This window comes from Frieseomelitta varia, unplaced genomic scaffold (assembly GCF_011392965.1).
Source record: "Frieseomelitta varia isolate USP_RPSP 00005682 unplaced genomic scaffold, Fvar_1.2 scaffold_681, whole genome shotgun sequence".
Lineage (NCBI taxonomy): Eukaryota > Metazoa > Arthropoda > Insecta > Hymenoptera > Apidae > Frieseomelitta > Frieseomelitta varia.
In genome coordinates, this window is record NW_025110458.1 from 74,938 (window position 1) to 93,696 (window position 18,759).

General features: G+C 36.9%; 2 protein-coding genes and 1 long non-coding RNA gene across 18 annotated transcripts in view; 2 read left to right on the top strand and 1 right to left on the bottom strand.

Annotated features, from left to right (window-relative positions):
* LOC122535196 (afadin-like) overlaps positions 1 to 12,324 on the bottom strand; it is a 24,658-nt gene extending 12,334 nt beyond the window's left edge. For 2 of the 16 annotated variants that reach the window (XM_043666517.1, XM_043666516.1), the window contains exons 1-13: positions 8,965 to 9,640; positions 7,107 to 7,218; positions 6,796 to 6,988; positions 6,395 to 6,679; positions 5,908 to 6,191; positions 5,671 to 5,773; positions 3,591 to 3,687; positions 3,116 to 3,421; positions 1,908 to 2,187; positions 1,061 to 1,717; positions 693 to 938; positions 388 to 528; positions 187 to 252 (exon numbers count right to left, since the gene is read on the bottom strand). In XM_043666517.1, the coding sequence (XP_043522452.1) occupies positions 187 to 252; positions 388 to 528; positions 693 to 938; positions 1,061 to 1,717; positions 1,908 to 2,187; positions 3,116 to 3,421; positions 3,591 to 3,687; positions 5,671 to 5,773; positions 5,908 to 6,191; positions 6,395 to 6,679; positions 6,796 to 6,988; positions 7,107 to 7,218; positions 8,965 to 8,981 (2,787 nt within the window). In that variant the 5' untranslated portion in view covers positions 8,982 to 9,640. Of the gene's footprint in view, positions 1 to 186; positions 253 to 387; positions 529 to 692; positions 939 to 1,060; positions 1,718 to 1,907; positions 2,188 to 3,115; positions 3,422 to 3,590; positions 3,688 to 4,683; positions 5,228 to 5,670; positions 5,774 to 5,907; positions 6,192 to 6,394; positions 6,680 to 6,795; positions 6,989 to 7,106; positions 7,219 to 7,902; positions 8,335 to 8,371; positions 8,916 to 8,964; positions 9,653 to 9,717; positions 9,943 to 12,205 lie in introns of those variants that run through there. The other 14 variants (XM_043666520.1, XM_043666519.1, XM_043666503.1 and 11 more) reach the window with 13 other exon arrangements.
* A 129-nt stretch (positions 12,325 to 12,453) lies between these two features.
* LOC122535207 (putative uncharacterized protein DDB_G0282133) lies at positions 12,454 to 16,172 on the top strand. The gene is made up of 3 exons (XM_043666546.1): positions 12,454 to 12,788; positions 12,898 to 13,091; positions 13,163 to 16,172. The coding sequence occupies exons 1-3, from the start codon at positions 12,726 to 12,728 to the stop codon at positions 15,882 to 15,884; spliced, it is 2,979 nt and encodes a 992-aa protein (XP_043522481.1). The 5' UTR covers positions 12,454 to 12,725; the 3' UTR covers positions 15,885 to 16,172.
* Positions 16,173 to 17,598: 1,426 nt separating this feature from the next.
* On the top strand, positions 17,599 to 18,719 carry LOC122535209. Its single transcript, XR_006308114.1, has 2 exons — positions 17,599 to 17,810; positions 18,577 to 18,719. It is a non-coding gene; the product is annotated as an uncharacterized LOC122535209 (long non-coding RNA).
* Positions 18,720 to 18,759: the final 40 nt, after the last annotated feature.

Genomic DNA, 18,759 nt, shown 5'->3' on the forward strand with positions numbered 1-18,759 from the left:
ATATATATATATATATATATATATATATATATATATATATATATATATATATATATATATATATATATACACATATATATAATTAACAACAGAAATAATAAAATAGCGAAAGAATGTAAGTGAAGAGAAAAGATTTTTTTTGTACGTGAAAAGAAAAAAAGTATATATGACGTAATATTTACTTACAGCATCCGCAGCACCACCGGCAACTACACTTTTTATATATATTCCAAGCCTATCTTGACCAGCGCCCTGCAAAACGTACACATACACGTGTATATTTCATTTGCGAGAACGAAAATCTCACGTACTCGTAAGATAGTTATTGTTAGTAAATATGTTAAAAAATAACTACGACATATGTAAATATAACCATGTTATACGTACCTTTGCCGCGACGATGCTCAAGCCCATTCCACTGGTAGACTTGTGTAGTTTTATCACATGTATCTCCGGCTGAGCACCAGTCGGTCCCGCATGACAGGAATAACCTCCAGATCTATTGCTCATTGCACTTGGACTGCGAAACTGTCAAATATCATAATTGTAAACAAAAATTAAAATATCAATCATTGTTCGAATCCAGTCGTTATAAGTATCGCTAGTTTTTTGTCAACAGCAAAAAAAAAAAGGGAGATTGAGAAAGAAAAAAAGGGAGAAGAAAGCAAAGAAGAAAAAAATGAACAATTTACATTATTGTGATCTATCATGTATATGGTCCAATATCCACTGCTGGTGGGTTGCGGTGCCATACGGCAAAGACCATCCCGCTGCAATGGCGTTAAGAATTCTGCCAAACCTGGAGGTACACCGCGAATAACTTCACAACTGTACCCATCCTCGGGAAGCAGGAGCGCCAATGCGAGCGTAGGCTCCTCCTCGAGTCGAATCTCTCTGCCATCGGCACGTGCGAGCGTGTCAGCCACACTTTCTGCTACCTGAAATTCAACACCACGTTACTTACAAATATACTGGAAATTCTGTATCATCATTTGACACGTCGCAGCGCCAAAATACACGACGATTAGATATCGTTATCTAAGAACAAGAGTCAACTCACTTTGACTACGTTTTCGATCAACTCCGCGGGAAGTCTCGGCTCGTCCGCAGCCGGTTGATACTTTTGCAGTAACGCTCTGACCTGAAGAGAATTCAACTTGAAGCAGGTAGAGCTCAAGGTAGCGAGCTCCTCCGCGTTGTACTTTGGCGCTTGAAGAAGATGAGTCGCTTGCATGATCGTTGCCAAGTGACACTGACTCGCGAGCTCCAGGCCCTGCCTTTCAGCCCAAGTTTCCAGGGCGTTTAGTCTTGCCTTTAACCGACGACCGAACCATCTGACGCACAAGTTCGCATTCGAAACCAAAGCGTTAAACGCGGTCGCGTTTATCGTGTGAAACAGATGGCTGAACAGCTGTATGGTGAGCGCAGCGTTCACTCTGCATCGTCTGAGCAAAGCCATCGTGCTGGAAAATATTTGGAGCACTCCAGCTTCTTTCGCAGGTTCGTCCGCGTCGGCCATGAATTGCGACATTGCCGGTGCTAGTTCCAAGGAGATGCACCTGACCAACGACGCGAATGCCGTATGAACTGCTTCCGTCAAGATATCCTGCGCCCTCGTCGAAAACGCACCTACGTGCCGATCGTTTTTCAACATGTGTAGCAGCTCGGATCCGTTTGCTAACCACAGCGCCAACGAAGATGTATCCATATACCGTTCCTACGACAATAACAGAGTGCAGAATCATTACGCACGCCTTGAACGAGACAACAGAGACAACATTCCCAACAACCGGCAAACGTGCATTCCCACAATTTGGAGAGCTTGATCGGACTCGTTTTCATTGCTCGATACGTAGTTCATCTCAAATTAGATCATCTCGAAGCTCGAGATCACCTTATCGAGTTACCTGTATCACTCGTTGGATCATGCTAGCGACGTTTGCCAACATCACGGTCAATCTGTGAGCTCTCTCCGTTGGCTGTAACTCTGGTCTGTAGTGCGTGCTTGCGCGATATCTTGCCGCCAAGTAAAGCGTATACGTTGGTGCCAATTTGAACTGCGGTGCCGACGGTTCAACATCGGTAATCACCGCGTGAAAGAAAGTTTCTTCCGTTTCCTCGAGAAATTCCAACACAGCTGGTAAGATTGGATCCATTCCACGTGGTTGTCGATCATTCTGCAGCGTTCTGTCCGAAACGGTAACAGAGAAATTCAATATTATTCAGTGTCACGCCATCGACACACAACCAACGACACGATCGAGATTATTTCTTTAATTTTTCGATTGACATTTCTCGTGCGTTTAACTGTAAAAGATATATATATATATATATATTCGTATTTTATTTGTATTTCATGTTTCAAGCCGTGTGACACTTGATTCGTACATACCGTGTATGTATTCAATTTCATCTTGTATTAAATAAGTTTTTATTGTAAACTTATTTAATACAACATAAACTAGGGACAGATTAGGGAAACACTCGAAACTCGTTGAAACCCAAAAAAGTTTCAAGTTTCTGAAATTCTGGAACTTTGTACTTTTTTTCGTAATTCGAAGCTCAGACAAGTATAACGCACAAGTATAAAATCAATGAATAAACAATCACTTGCAGCACGAATAAAGAATGTTTGAGTCATATATGTATGTGTTTCTCAAATATTCGACGAACGTTCGATGGTCGTTTTTTGTTTTTCAAGAATACAAGTGGACGCGCGATCGATCGTAATTCTGAATTGATAATGTAAGATAGATACTAAATTATTATCACAAAAAATGTCTCATTGCATTACTACTCCACGACGTATTCTGAAAGACTTTTCAGTACATATGTATCCAGTCCGGCAGTATGGTCTACAAAAAAAAAAGAAAAAAAAGAAAGAGAAACAGATTAGATCCAGAAAGTTAGTTTTCGGATCTTAAAGAAGATTCTGTTTGTATTTTATTCAACTGCGATCAATAAAAATTTCTCTTACAAAGTAGAATCGACACTTTGTTTGCCGAGAGTTTTCAGAGTTTCGCGAGTTCCGAAAATTCAAGTTTTTGACAATCAGTTGGAAAAATTATTCACGTGTCTTTTCGGTGAGAACAGATATAATAACACTGTCCATTACCTGTTACCATCCCTGCTGCTGGTAAGACTGGCAGTCTCAACGTTTCCATCGAGATCGAAAGTTGTTTCGTAATTGTGCGTTGATTCCGGTGGATGGGTCGGGCTTCGAGTATGGCAAACGGTAGCGACAGCAGCAGCAGGAACAGACGTAGATTTGCTCGGACTAGACGGATGGATAGATATCGATCTCTCCGAGCCCATTTCTGCTGCATTTGGCTGCAATCGATGCCGTACACCGGCCCCGTTTGCAATTTCATTGCCATCAGGATTCAACTCGAGCGAAAATGGCAATCTCTCGTCTTCGTATCTGCCAGACAAAATACGACCATCTCTCGTTTATTTCTCGTTACTTTTCATTGATTTCACCGATAGTTCTCTCAAATTTGCTTTACAGGTAATTTCTATTAAATTTTCACTGTCGATCAAAGTTGTTGTCCCTAGCTCAGTATGTATATCATTTCGTCACTCCAACAAACCTGTAATCCACTTCGTTCCACTTGCCACTAGGTTTTTTCTTCCGTTTCCGAGGCACATAGTCAGAAGGTCGTCTCCGTACGTGGAACATGATTGAACCTGTAAATAACACAAAACAAATATTTTATTACCGTTTTTGTTTTCGCGCAATTTCACCATCATAAATATCTCCGTTGTTTCTGGAATGTTTATGAAAATCTTTTAAACTAATGATTTTTCAACGCGTCTAGGTGTTTTTTTTTTTTTTTTTTTTTTTTTTTAATAGAGAAATCGATCAGTGAGTGAAGAAACATAGCGTTCCATTTAAAAAAAAAAAAAAGTAGAGATGGTTCCGAAATCCCTCCACCTGTAATATGGCTTCCTCTGCAATGAATAACTTTCGTTGATAAAGTTTTTCCATATCTCCAAAAGCAACAGAGAAGACATTTAGATGGAACGCTCTGTACATTCTGTGTATATTCTGATGCTAGAAATATCATTCTTGTATTATAGATGCATGTGCTATATCGTGTCACATTTTCTACCCTTTACGTATCCAACTGACCTACAAACAATACACAATACATGACATACGTTCACCGACATAAGCACATCTATTTTCTCGTTTCGCTGTTTCGAACGATGTACATATATATATATACACATACATACATACATATATATATATATATATTTGACACACACATACATATATATATATATATATATATATATTTGAATCGAAAATCAATGCAGCGTACAATAAATCAGTTATAATAGTTTAAAGAATAGTCGATTAAAATTTACATCTCCAAATTTCTCGTCAACTTTGATCTGCGTTATAGAGTTTCTATCGGGAGGATTCTACCTACACAACAAGAAACAACTTTCCATCTTCGAAACACGTATTAATCCACTGGAGGAAAAACATTTCGGTCATTTCGAATGTATTTCTGTTGTAATTGATCGGTATGTACATGTACGAAGAGTTATTGATGTAAAACTTTATTTGCGTATCACACGTAGAAACTACTTCTATACCTGAATGTCCCTGAATATCCGTGAATATCTCTAAATGTTGTTAAATGATTAAAGAATAATGTTAAATATTCTTACGTCTAATTCCCCAATCCATCATCTTGTACGAAATTTGTCGATTTCTTTAACGTGGTCCCTGAATATATCTCTGAATGTATGTATGCGTGCGCGCACGCGTCCGTGGTCCCTTCTTCGATCGATCACTTCAATTTTGGTCTCCTATGTTTCATACTTTGTGTCTTATACTTAAGAGAAGCTAAATAGTTTTCAGTTTTACATTGTCAAGAAAATTGACGCACAGATTGTTTTGTCGTCAACTCATGTTGGAATGGTACTACAGTATTATTCAACACCTGACTCGCTCTGTATCCTTCGGCGCGTTACACCATACATTAACTCGTAATACTTGTTCACTGTTCGTACTGTGTACCGAGAAATTTAGAGAAATTTATTATCCTATTCTGGCAATTATATGGAACTTTAAACGTTATTCGCGTAAACTGAGAAGGATAAAAAAATCCTTTTCTTGTACAAAAATTTACTTGCGTAAAAATAAAAGTCTAAATCACGATTGCTGGTGGTACATGGTAACGTTAAATTGCGCCACAATATTGCGCGACTGATTTCAAGTATCACAGTCAGAGGGTATATAAGGGTTGGTGGGTGGTTCTTCGGGCTCAGCGAGCACGCGCACGTGACTATCGATATAGTACATACATGTACATTATACTGCACTACGCCAGACTTGTGGCATGACGTGTGGCATGGCACGACATTGCACGGGATAGGACGATATGAATTAACTAGTCTCTACGAGCGTAACTACGCTGTTGTATCGTTGTTGTACAACTTTGATGAATAATTCTTAAAATTTGTTCATCCTCCTAAGTCTTTCCATATCTCTCAATTTGATTTCTGTTTACTATGCTATTCGTACTATACTATTCGTACCCGTATATACGACCCTTCGACTCGATTACAAGTAAAATTTATTCTTATTTACGATTGAAATTGACAATTACATTGAATTATTTCTACTAGAGGAATTACCACGCTGACACTCACCGCGAGCAGAAGGGTGATTCATAAGAATGGCTAAAGGACACTCGTCATCGTCCAGTATATATTCTTGCTGTGTTCCTCCATTCATGTTATTCTCACTATTTACCTGCAACGTTCAATTGCAAAATGAACCATTTAGGAAAAAAGAAATATATACGTATATATATGTTTATAAATTATTCGATATTATACGTAGCACACATTGAAAAGCGAAAAATAAAAAAAAAAAATGTAGCTCACTTGTACGAGACAATACTGTTGTGGATCCACCTTCTCTAAACCATACTTGGTAAGCATTTCTCGCACGACTTGAACTGCCGAGTCTCGAACGCTTAAAAGTAAAGTTTTATATGGTACGTCTTTGCACAACGCCTCGCCGTAAATCTTCAATGTTCCACCAGTATCAGGACCCCCATCTTTGCTGCGAAATTGTTGCAATTTTCTCTCCAATTTTTGTTGACGTCGCCTTCTCATCACAGCTTCTGGATTTGAAATACTTCTGGTAAAACTTGTTTCAGGTAACTCTGAAACAAGAACATTATCGCGTTTTACCAATACACACAATCTGTACACAGGAACGCTGTTAGTTCATTGTACAGACCAAGTAATCTAAATATATACGTAGGTATAATTATTGTTATACTATTGTTTATACTATTATATGAATTACATAACACGCGTATATACTCGCTGGTTATCAATAACAAGAAATTCGTTATTTGCTCACCCGTGTAAAGTTTCTCGGCTACTCCATTTTGATCAACGGGTATAGCATTCTCATCTTGTTCCAAACTCTTTAAACGACTCAGCTTCTCCTGTTTTTTCATCTGTTTCTTCTCGCGTTTACTCAACTTTCTACGAAAGCTAGAGCCATCCGAAGAAGAGAAACCAACGCCCTGAGCGTTGGTCTTGTCATCGATTCTTCTCAGCAGAAAGCGTCCCTCGCGGTCGTCGATGTGCCAGTTTAATTGCACCAACAGTGGTTTCTCCTCGAGCCCAAGCTTACGTTCTTCTGTAAATAATTGAACAGAAGAAGGAGAAAAAGAAACCGAAGGATAAACGTCAATTCTGACGTCTTAATTGCAACGCAATTACAACGCACACTTGACAATCCTACTATTGACTTACCACCATTTTCGTGAATTTCGTAAAGTGCGTATTCTGGAACCGAAAGCATTCGCATATCTGGACGGAATTTTTCAATAAGCGTTTCAATGACCGCTTGACTCGTCGCATCCGACGCTACTCTAATACATTTTGTCGCAACCTTCTGACCACTGTCTTGAAAATAAAATCTCATCACACCGTGGAACTCTAAATCCTGAAAAATACAATACATTGCGTACATTCGCTATTGGTGAGCAAGCTGATAGATAAAATTTGATCCCTCAGCCGAAAGAGATCGAAAGAAATCGAACGTAGTCGATGCGATAATTCACCTCGTTTGGTTCCGATAGTTCAAACAGATCCAACCTGTTGGCGTTCCATTGCTGAATAACACCGCGCAGAGCCTCGCGCTCGGCCTTCTTGTTTGCCAGTTCCGTGGCCATTCTACAATAAAGCAACCAAATAAGCAAGCAACAATGAACATTAATGTATTTCCCATTTCATCGAGTTCCTCTCGTCTTTCCTCTCATACTGTCTTGCTTGTCTTTCATCGTGTCGCGTATATTTTACGATACCATTTTAAACGCAACAGAGGGACACCCAAACGTTCCAATTGTATCTTTGTTACGCGCCAATTAACTTCTTTCCGACGATCATTCTCTCTCTCTCTCTCTCTCTCTCTCGAGAGAGAGAGAGAGAGAGAAATTCATCACTATTCGAATCGACTTTTCGAATAATTGCCATTTGATCGAATGTCGATCGATCAAGTCTACGAGACAACGAACGAGATGATATTTCTACCGCCTGTAGATAAAAAGATTACACCGTTACACCGTTAACGTGTTCCCATTGCATCGCGGTGTACGTTCCAAGTAGTCGACGGCGGCTGTTCGATCAAATCAAAGTACCAGTCGAAATATTATAAAAAGAAAGAAAAAAAAAAGAAAAACAGAAAGACGTATACGACGAGCATACTTTCAAATTGACGGTTTTACCCTTGACGTGTTCGTACGTGTCAAGTTTGTACGTATTCGTACACATTAAATCACAGGAGCTAACGTAGTACGTATGAAACTTTTTTTTTCTTTTTTTTTCTTTTTTTGCCTCCTTGAAGGAAGCAAGGCTTACCGAATAGAAGAGATATTTTCTACGTAAGGCGCTGTTTCTTTTTTCGAGAGTGCCTAACACGTACAACGGGGAACAACTTTTGAAAAAACATACATAAGCCTCGAAGATCAAATAGAATCAGTCCCGCGGTACATCCGAGAAATTGCAATAGAGCAACAGAGTGAAACAAGTTTTGTCACAATCGGCAGGAAAAGAGTCGGTCCGAATCGGTTGAGATCGACTAGACTCGGCCATTCTCGCCAGTGTTCGAATAAAATCGGTTCAACTCGGAGCGAACGAACACGTCCAACGAACAAGTCGCATACCACGCATTCCTATCTCTTTTGACCGAGCGTGTATTCAATCTTAAAACCCTAAAAACGCGCTCGAGTAATCCGCGAACACGCTCGAGTACTCTCCTCGAGCACACGTTGCACTCTACGTATTCTCGTTGTTGTTCGACTTTGCTACTTTTCTTCGTATCACCTACTCACTTTCAATCGCTCCGCTGCCATAAAAACTTTTTGTACGAGAGAACACGCCTAGACCCGCGTTATGATTTCATTATGCGTTCTCCTCCCCTCTACGCACGTACACGTACACGTACGTATGTATGTATGTATATATATGTACATACGTACATACGTTGGTACGTGCAGTCTCGTAACAACGTAATTTTTCAAATAACGTGAAAAATATGAAGACGAATAACGTGCAAAGCTGTTTGTATTTCGTCAACGTCTTCGCTTGTTCTTTGCTTTTTTCTTCTTTTTTTGCTTCGTACAGATATAAAAGCACTTACGACAACAAACACTGCACGTTTCAGAGACAGGTGTTTTCTCCGTTTCATCAGTTATTTTACTTTTGCACGTAACAACGCACTTTACAATAATATAAAATTTAAGGCCAGAGATTGGCCAAATTTCTTTATCAATAACAGGCTATTATTGGTAGAAGAACCGTAAATAATCGAAAAATATCCGAGAGAATAATTCGATAACAATAACAAACACAAACACGGTGAAATACGGTGAAAGACAAAAAGTGGAGAAAGGCAGCAAACCAACGTGTCATCGTACTTACTCCTCTGAAACTGTCATTCTTCCGATACAGTCGAACGAAATGCAAACGGCAATTCAAATAAAATTGAACGTTTCGAGGAAGAGTGAAAACGAAGATTTTTCCCACTTTACAGTTTTAAACTTGGGGAATATTCCAACGAATATTTCCGTCGAATCCGAATTTTTTTCGAAATCTATAGGAATGACGATCATTCCTTACAACTGTTGCTCAGCACATGTACAAACTATTACTAAATTACGGCTGTAAACGAATGTAATCGATGCTGTGGAAATCTGTTTATAAAAATCTGCCGAACATCAAACATTTTTCTACGTTTCGAACAATGTTTTTTCGATTGTAAGCAGTTCAACGACGAATTTAATCCTCGTACAGTCCAACCCGTTAGCGGGAAAAACACTTTCGAGATATACACAGGTACTGTCCAAGTTGCAAGTCCCACGTTCCTTTCTATCGTAACAACTAATTAACAGTATAGCAAGGTAAATTGTCAATGATTTTCCACTGTAAAAACAAACGCCACACCCAAAGTTTTCCTTTTTTTTTTTATTTCACGCAACACCAAGTGTTGCACGCCTACCCCCCGACTTATCTCTTGTCGCGTAATTACTAACGAACTGACCGACACAAGTAGACTTGGAAAGCTTGGGCCTCAAGAGTGCCTTAAGAGGGGGGAGAAACATTATACATATATATATATATATGTACCTCCTCTCTCGCTATGCCGTTTCCATCATCGGCAATCTATGTACTTACTTATACTTGCATCCTTCTCTACCTATCTCTTCTCGAATTCACTTCTACCTGTACTATCCCACCTATCTACTCCATACTATTCACTATTATCCCATGATACAGCTTGCTCCGATCTGGTCCGATTCATACCACTTCGTTCCATTCCATTCCATCCCATTTTATTCCGTTCCATTCCATTCCGTTCCGTTCCGTTCCGTTCCGTTCTGTTCCGTTCTGTTCCGTTTTGTTTCGTTTCGTCTCATTCTGTCCCACCACGTCCCATTCCGTTCTATTCCATTTTATTCTATGCTGTTCTATTCTACTTTGTTTTCCTCCGTTCTGTAGCGTTTAGTTCAAATTTCTCCCACTTCATTCTTATTTCTTTCGTATTTAAAGTAACATTATATAAATAAACATCAAAATTATCGATTCGCGAGGAAAAATATTTGCCGCGATAAATTTATTTATTTATTTTTTTTGTTTGTTTGCATATTCAACGTGTCGTAATATAAATTGTATTGAATACTTATTATAAACTCACTTTTCGAATCATGTAAAACATTTTACTTGTGTATCAACTTGCTAATGAAATGAATCTAATTTTCATTGTACGGCTTCGTCGGTAATACCATTAAGTGTTGCATGACAAGACACCAAACCGACTAGAAATGGGAAAGGAACAATGAGAATAATTTCTGATAATTTCAATTCGAACAAGTTTCCCCCCCAGGAATCATGTAAAAAATTAACAGCGAATGATACTAGCACTCGAAACAAACAAACATTCGTAACCATAAATACATGTAACCGCAAACAAGTACGTAAAATTTTAATTTTTTAAGTTCAAAGTTTTATTTGCATAGTAGATAGTAACGTACGAAACTACGCTACGCCATCAAATTGCCAAAGCTTTGTTGAAAATGAATACTTAAATGATCTGTTTATTACTCTCAACTAACCGTTTCCTGCTTCTTTCGTTCACATGAATATGCCAAATGAATGCGTGTATACGCATTTATACTTCGAGTTTCCGTCGAAAATCTTACAATATTATCCCTCTATCTCGCAAATTTTCGAAATGTTTTGCTATTTACGTATGTACGTGTACTTGAGCGCGTGCATGAACATTTGTAATCACTTGTATATTATAATAAAAGGCAAAAAAAAAAAAGAATTATAATGTAGTAAATAATATGAAGAACATTCAAAAAACAAGATCGTATGTACAGTAACTAGGTAAATACGACTATGTAGGGTACACACACATCATGTTGTAATCATCACCAGCTCGAATCTTCTTTATATTGAAGCAATCGTCAACGTTTAAGAAGTCTGTCCAAATCTTGCGTCGAAAAGATAAATTTGAGAAAAGTTAATAAAAAAAATTTTTTTTTTTTTAAGTTTTTAAAAAGAGTCTCTAAAAGCTACAGCTATGCTTCTTATATACCAATCATATATGAAGATTCCTTCTACTTCGTCCTTCGTCTATTCTTTAATTTCTATTTATTGTTTCAAATTATTATTGGCGTTGTCGTATTATTATCAAATGGACTTATACTCTACAACAATTTCAATTGCATTACTAATCGTGTTTTTAACCGCGAATTTTAGTGCAATCTTTGCACAAAGTCATAAAACTACTGTTTTTAGTAATTTATTTAAATTTTCAAATGATCAATCTATCTGTAGTGATAATTTGCAATATACCTGTACTATAATACAAGGAATTTTTTATGAGTGTTTTCATATATCAGCCTACATTCTTACATCATTTAACAAACATATATTATAATACATGTATAAATATATTAACATTGCATATTCAAGTTCAACGGTAATTTAAACAAGTTTAGCGAGAGGTTTAATCAAAGATAAAAATATAAAGAAAATAAAAATCCACACAAAAAAGACGAAGAAAAATATTTTTGAAAACATACCTTCTCGCTCTATATAGTCTCCTTTTTCTCTATAAAACGAGATAGAAATAAGTTTCTTCTTTTATATTTCATTATTTATGGCTCTTAGAACGTTTTTCACATTCTTTGTTCCGTCACGTTACGGCTAATACGATTTTGCTAATCTTGGTCGTGACCTATACATCTCATTTGACAAACGTGTCATATATTTAAACCTCTAATGTTACACATGCGTGTCATTTGTACGAGTATGTATATGTACATACACGACTGATACAAATCTCAAAATGTTGATTTAACAACAAAACTAACTGAAGCATAAACAGACACTTTTAGATATGACGTGATCTTTTATGCGTAAAAGACCATAGATAATAGATGCACATGCGTACGTACATACATAAAAATACATATAAAAAATTTGAAGAATGGATTTAACATTCGTTTCATTGATGAAAGCTAGGAAAAGAAAAGATAAAAAAAAGTCTGTTGAACCTGCACTTAAACTTTCGTTTACAAAAGCAATCGTAAATTACCAGCAATTCAATTGCAATCGTAAATTACCAATAGAGTACAAGATATACAATAATTACCAAGTCGTCTTATCGTGTCTCTTCGAAATACGAACAGTGATAATATTTTACACATAACTAATTAATATTTTGCACGTAAGTTGTAATCTCTTTTTTCAAATAAAATTCAATGTAGAAGATACAAAGAAAAGATGCAAGAGTAAGAGAGATATCAATCTCTCAAGAATATTTAAAACATATTTTACAAGGTTATAACTTATGTCCATTGTTCACTGTTCACTATTCACTTTTACTGTTTACTGTTTGTTGTTCATTGTTCATCATTCGTCGTTCACTGACATCGACATTTGGCATATTTCACAGTGATTAACAAATATAAAAAGATAATGGTATCACAGACGTATCTTTCCCTACACTATAGTAAGAGTCTACATTGTGTGTAAGATCCACGTTCGTGACACTATAGTAAATGTCTACATTGTGTGTAAGATCCACGTTTGTGACAAAAATGGGGAAATTATATCAATAGTCGAATATGCAGTTTCAATTAAAAGTTTTATTATAGGAATTAATGAAAAGCATGGAGAGTGACATTGATATTTATGCAGATTTGCCAGATTTTGGACCAGAGTTTAGTAAAAACGTAAGCATTAAGATTGGGTTTTATAGTTAGGTTATGTTATGATTTTCACATCCGTATAAAATACGACTGTAAATTGTATGTATAAATTTTCTGTATTGTGCTATTTTAGTTTGTATCAGAGAACGAAGAAAATACCGCGGAGAAACAATTAGAATTGAAAAAGCAGATTGCAGAACTTACGGCAAAATTAGAGAATTCTGAAAAGGTGAATAAAAATTTAGAAATTAATTTATTTTCATTATTAAAAACTGCAAAAGCAGAAATTACACGCAAGGATAAAATGATTGACGATTTAAGGAAAAGGTAAGTGGATCCAATTGATAATTTCCTGTTGTTTAAAAAATATGTTTTATATGACGAAACAATTATTGCAGATTAGACGATGTAACATTCAGAAGGAGTTCATACTCTAACAATTATGTTATACGTAAATCCACCCTTTCTACGACTGTTACAAATACACATCAAAAATCAATTGACATTTGCTTTTCTGTTAATGAAAAGAGTACTCAAATGTCGAACTCAAATAGTTTGTCCAATCAGAGCAAGGATCAACAAAACAAATCCACCTTAGTTCCAATTACCGTTTTTGGCGAACGATTACTTAAAAGAATGATGGACGAACAGAATTTGGAAAAAAAAGATAGATCAAACAAGTTGAATAACAGTGATAATGATGATAAAAACAATGCAGGATATACAGTTGAAAGTGACAAAGAAAATGGTTTTTCGTGCGACACTAACTTTGATAATACAAAGGAAATCCAATCTTCTGTGATTGCACAATACAAAGGAAGCGAAAATCTATTAGCAGGTTCAGGAAGTACAACAAAAGATGTTCAGTTGAACAATAAAAATGAGATGAGTTCTACATTTCAAAGAAAATCAACATTCACCTATACAGGAAAAAGAGCAAATGAAGAAGAGAATAGGCACATTCACGTAAAACGAATGAAACCTAGTGGAGAAAAACATTGCTTTGACGTAACAAAGAAAGAAACGGATAATAACGTAGTCTCTGAATCTAATGAGAAGTCAGCATTCCCTCGATACAACGACTTTGGATTCTCTGATTATTCTAATGAAAAAGGCCACAACAAAAAATATTCAGAATACGTCCATACCTCGAGCATGGAACTAAAACATAGATACTCAATTCATGACGCAAATAAAGCAGATGAAAGGAGAGATACGAAGAACAAAAGCGACAAAAGAGACATTAATGATGATCATTCTTTGAAACGACGTAAGTCTACTCAAAATTCAACATTGTATATTTATAATTCAGACAAAAAAGACACGAGTTATCGTTGTGTCGAGGCTTTTGAGAGAGATAATTGTCGACGCAGTCACAGTAAATATCGTAGTAGTAGAGATAAACAAAAAGAATATCATCGCACGGATGATCATCGATCGCGTGAGAAATCAACATCGTACACAAAGTCGTATCGAGAAGAAAAATACCATAGAAATCAATATAATAATAAGCACAGTGATCACGATGGAAAGTTTGAGGAACGATGTAATCTTCGGAATAGTGGCACGGCAAATAAATCGAAAATCCCCAAAAAAGATACAACGTACAACGACAGGCAAACGAAGCATTCTACCATTGATCGAATTTCAACGGATCAGAGGTTTGACGAGGTAAAAAAGGCTCAATGTCGATACAACGAGCATGAACCACGAAAAATGCGGAATATTGATGAATCGATTAAACGACACGACAAAGATAAACAAGATGAATATAGCGAATGTTCGCGTTCACGTCGCAACTCTGATGCAGAAAATTTAATCGAGCATCCAAAATATTCTCAGGTTTCAAAGAAGAAAGAAATCGATGGAACTACACAAACAGCAAATGCTCTGGAAATTGGTAACGAAGAAGAATCAAAGAATTCATCGATAAATTTGGAAGACGATGAAATTTCAGATAGCCGAAATAAAAATTCGTCGAAAGATACATGCAATAATTACAAAAGGTCAAAGGATCAGCAAGATACCGATGCGAATCTCCCGCCAGGAGATCCCTCTTTCGCAGTGAATAACACATCGGTAAAGAGTACCGTGAGCAATGAAACGGAGAAAGCTCTCGATGTTCTACGAACGGTTCCAATCTTAGATACCAACATCGCGTGTTCTCCAGGCGAAACAATTTCTAAAAACATCGAAAGTGTCGAGAACATTGAGAACATTGAAAAATTCATTCGCAGTTCTGTTTCCACGTGTGATAAAGCTCCTGGGAACATGTCAGGAATAACGTCGAATAACGCTTCTAATGATTTACAGCCAGGCACGGTAGAAAAGGAGATGCAAGGGAATGCAAACGCTCCAAATGCCTCGTCGGATAACGCTATGTCGTTCGTCGAAAATCGTCAAACAGATAAGAGCGTCACCAATGTCGCCAATGTCGCATCAAGCGAAAACAACTCTGTCAAAGATAATTATACGCAGTCAGAGTTACGGACAACGCTTTTGCAAGAAAACGAACACGTTGGATTAAATTCCAACTCGGAATTAACGAACGTTGATCATTCAGTTAACGTTCAATTAAAAACCGAATCGAATGTTCTCGAAACGGTGAGGAAAACGGAATCGCAACAAAAAAAGCATAACGATACCAGCGCGAATGCTGCCGGTGATCTTGATATTAGGAACAATTGCCATAATACCGACGATTGCTATGAAGATGAAATTAATCAAAATAGTCCCGAGGATGTGACGAACACGCCGTCGACACAAGAGAACGAGAATGCAAGCATTGCGATGGAAGTAACGCGAGGAAAAGAGTGTGATAAATATATAGGAAAAACAGAAGAGATAGAATTAAGGGTATTTAAAAAACCATTGGAGAAAAGTATAAATCATAGTAATAATAGCAGCGCAAAAGATTCAATGAACGTTTACGGAAAGATTGTTGTATTCGCGCGTCGCAAGAAACCTGTCTGCTTGGCAAACAGCAATGCAAACATGACTGTTCTTATAAACAACAAACACGATACTGGCGTCGACTTATCCACTGCGGATATTGGAAGAATAAACGGGCCCGATACGGCAAACACGAGTTCATCAGTCGTCAAAACTACAAATATGTAATGATAATGGCAAGCATTCAATGGCAACTAGTATTCAATGGCGATGATGATCATTATTGTTCACGTTATCATTATCACGATGATAATAACAAGTGTTGAATAGTTGAATACATTCATTGGGAAGTGGATTGATCTCAAGATACAAACATATTCTTCGGAAAGAATTCATCGATACCTAAAACTTAGAAAACATCACATCATTGTTGTAACAGGAAATTGTACATAAACTTTTGTAAATAATGCATAAACAATACAATGTATATGAAAAAAACAAATTTTTAGGTCGCTTCCAAGTGGGTGTTCAATACTTTTATGATCCATTGGCGTACATTGTAATAAAAAGTATAGAATTTCTCGTTGAAATGAACGTTTTTGGTTTCAATCAACAAGTTCCAATCAAATTAACGATCAAAAACCTTTTGTTTTTGATTTTTCAATTTAATTCCTATAATTTTACAACGCAAACTGAAGAGTCTACGAGAGGGAAAATACAAATTTTAATTATCTCAATAAAAAAGAGACAAAAATATATGAAAAAACTGCTTTCTTACATTGTTAAATCGCTAAATCGGTGCTTTGTCAGTTTTATCAAAGGAACATAACATTTCGTTTCGTTATTTCAATTCGCGTCGTTGTACTACTATTATTATTATTATTATTATTATTATTGTAGTCGGCAAAGAAAGAACAGAGATTGGATATTGTAGAGGCATAGAGGCGCCAGATGCGACCAGTTAAAATTACAATACAGCTCACGAGACGACTGTACAACGTGTGTCTCTAGAAAGACCAGTAGCAATTCAGTTGTAAAACACGGGTGACGCGGCGATGGGACACGACGCGATGCGATGCGATGCGATGCGACAAAACACGAACCGACGCGACACACTGCGTTCTAGTATCGCACACGTTATGCGCTGTCGCAGTCGGAACAGACCGAGTCAAACCGAAAGAGAAAGAAAAGACCAAGTATGCACAAGATTGCTATATTGCTCGTCTGCAAACATAGTATCCAATTGACTCGCTACGTGCGATTCGAATAATTGTTCGAAACGCTAATTGTTGTACTGAGTATATCTCTATACTCTGTAGATACTATGTATAATTAAAAGAGAAATAGGGAAGGGAATAAACGAGCGAACGAGCAAACAAGCAGACAAACAAATAAAAAGAAAAATAAAAGTAAAAGGGTGAAAAAAGAAAAGTAGAAGGAAAAACAGAAAAAGACAGTTTACTGAGATTGCACGAGTCGCGCGTAACGAATTCGCGGCTACGAGTCATTCGTCCAGTCTAGATTCCGAATCGATTCCACCGTACGTCTAACACGCTCGTGTCGCTAACGGTGTTCAGCCAACGAATTATGGGCTCGATCGTTCTAAAGTCTCTCTCAGTTCTTCTTGGAATATTCTTCGTTTTCGTCGGTACTATGAAGCTAACTTCTCATATTAGTAAGGATCTTCACAAGGATTTGGTGAGCACTTGCTCTTACAATTATGTAACACAAATTCACCCTACTCTCATATTCAATTGATACACAATCGAAATTTTTCCCCTCGCGTACCGTTCATTTCTCCTTTTTCGTCTTGTCTCCGAACCGTTGTTTTTTTTTCTATCGTTATATACCGCGTGAAACTGAATTCTTATTTTTACCTTTTCCTCCCTGGTGTGTCTAGACTTCGTACATTACACGCACCGCGTCTTAACGACATGTACGTTGTTATGACAGTCTGTCAACTTTATCAATCATTCTTTCTGCTCCCTTCTTTATTCTTCCCAACGTTAGCTCCTCTACCTTTATTCCACAAAAATTTGTCAAAATCTCATCCTCTCTGTTTAAACGTCTAAAGCATACGCGAACCAGCCGTCTGATTTTCGTAATTTTTGTGTGTCAAACAAGAGAAGTACACGTCAATTCTATGCCATACACGTGTGTGTGTTTCTATGTATATTGTGCATCTCTGAATATTTCTTTCCTTCCCTCCCTTTCTTTCTTTTTCACCTTTATTTTACTTGTTTTTACAACTTTTCATTCTTCTTAACGTTCTATTTCCAAAATTATTAATTTTCTAAAAATTTCAACGAAACAGTGCAATGAAACGTACGAGATGAAAGAACAAATAAATATATAAACGAAAGGGGAAGAAAAAATAACAATTTATAACGGCTATTGTGTACAATATTTGGAAACGGCGAGCAAGGGAGAGAGAATTTCACATTTCATTGACAATTACAGTTGCTAATGACTATTATTATTATTAATTAACGTTCGTTTTGTATTTTGATTACTCGAGATCTTACCTCCGAGATCAATATTCTCAGGAAAAGAATAAAAATTTAATCGATTGGTATCGCAAAGATTCAGATAGTTGAAATTTCTTTGAAATGCAATGAAAATTAAATTTAATTCGTTCGCCTCAATGAATCTCGTTAGAAGATTATTTTCGTCCGTTGTTGTTACCCAATGTCCAAAGTTATAGTAAACCATCAACTAAACGCTTGGTGACGCGCCAAAAATATTGCTTCAAGAGTGCCAGCGTATAATATCCACCAGGCTGAAATTGTGACAATTTTCTTTTACTTGAACGCCTCGTTCTCTTTTCAACTCGTTCGACTCTGCCTCGATCACAATTACCATCGTCCTCTGTTCACCAGACGAATTCACCAGCCAGTTTATCCTGCCGTTATGTTTACAGAGGAAAGAATATGTGAAATATGCAAAGGTGTTTCCATTGTCTGGTACGCTGGATTTCAAAGTACCAAGTAAATGGTACAGACGAGTCGTCGGATCGCTCGAGATTATTTGTGGACTTGCAATGGCTATAGTTCCAAGTCGTAAGAAAACTTTCTTTTTTTTTTTTTTTTTTTTTTTTTTTTTT

What these genes read in the sequence shown, in the direction of transcription:
- LOC122535207 (XM_043666546.1), top strand. Translation starts at nt 12,726, where the DNA reads ATGGAGAGTGACATTGATATTTATGCAGATTTGCCAGATTTTGGACCA. An exon ending in GACCAGAGTTTAGTAAAAAC is followed by an intron (nt 12,789 to 12,897) that starts GTAAGCATTAAG and finishes GTGCTATTTTAG; the next exon opens with TTTGTATCAGAGAACGAAGA. An exon ending in ATTGACGATTTAAGGAAAAG is followed by an intron (nt 13,092 to 13,162) that starts GTAAGTGGATCC and finishes CAATTATTGCAG; the next exon opens with ATTAGACGATGTAACATTCA.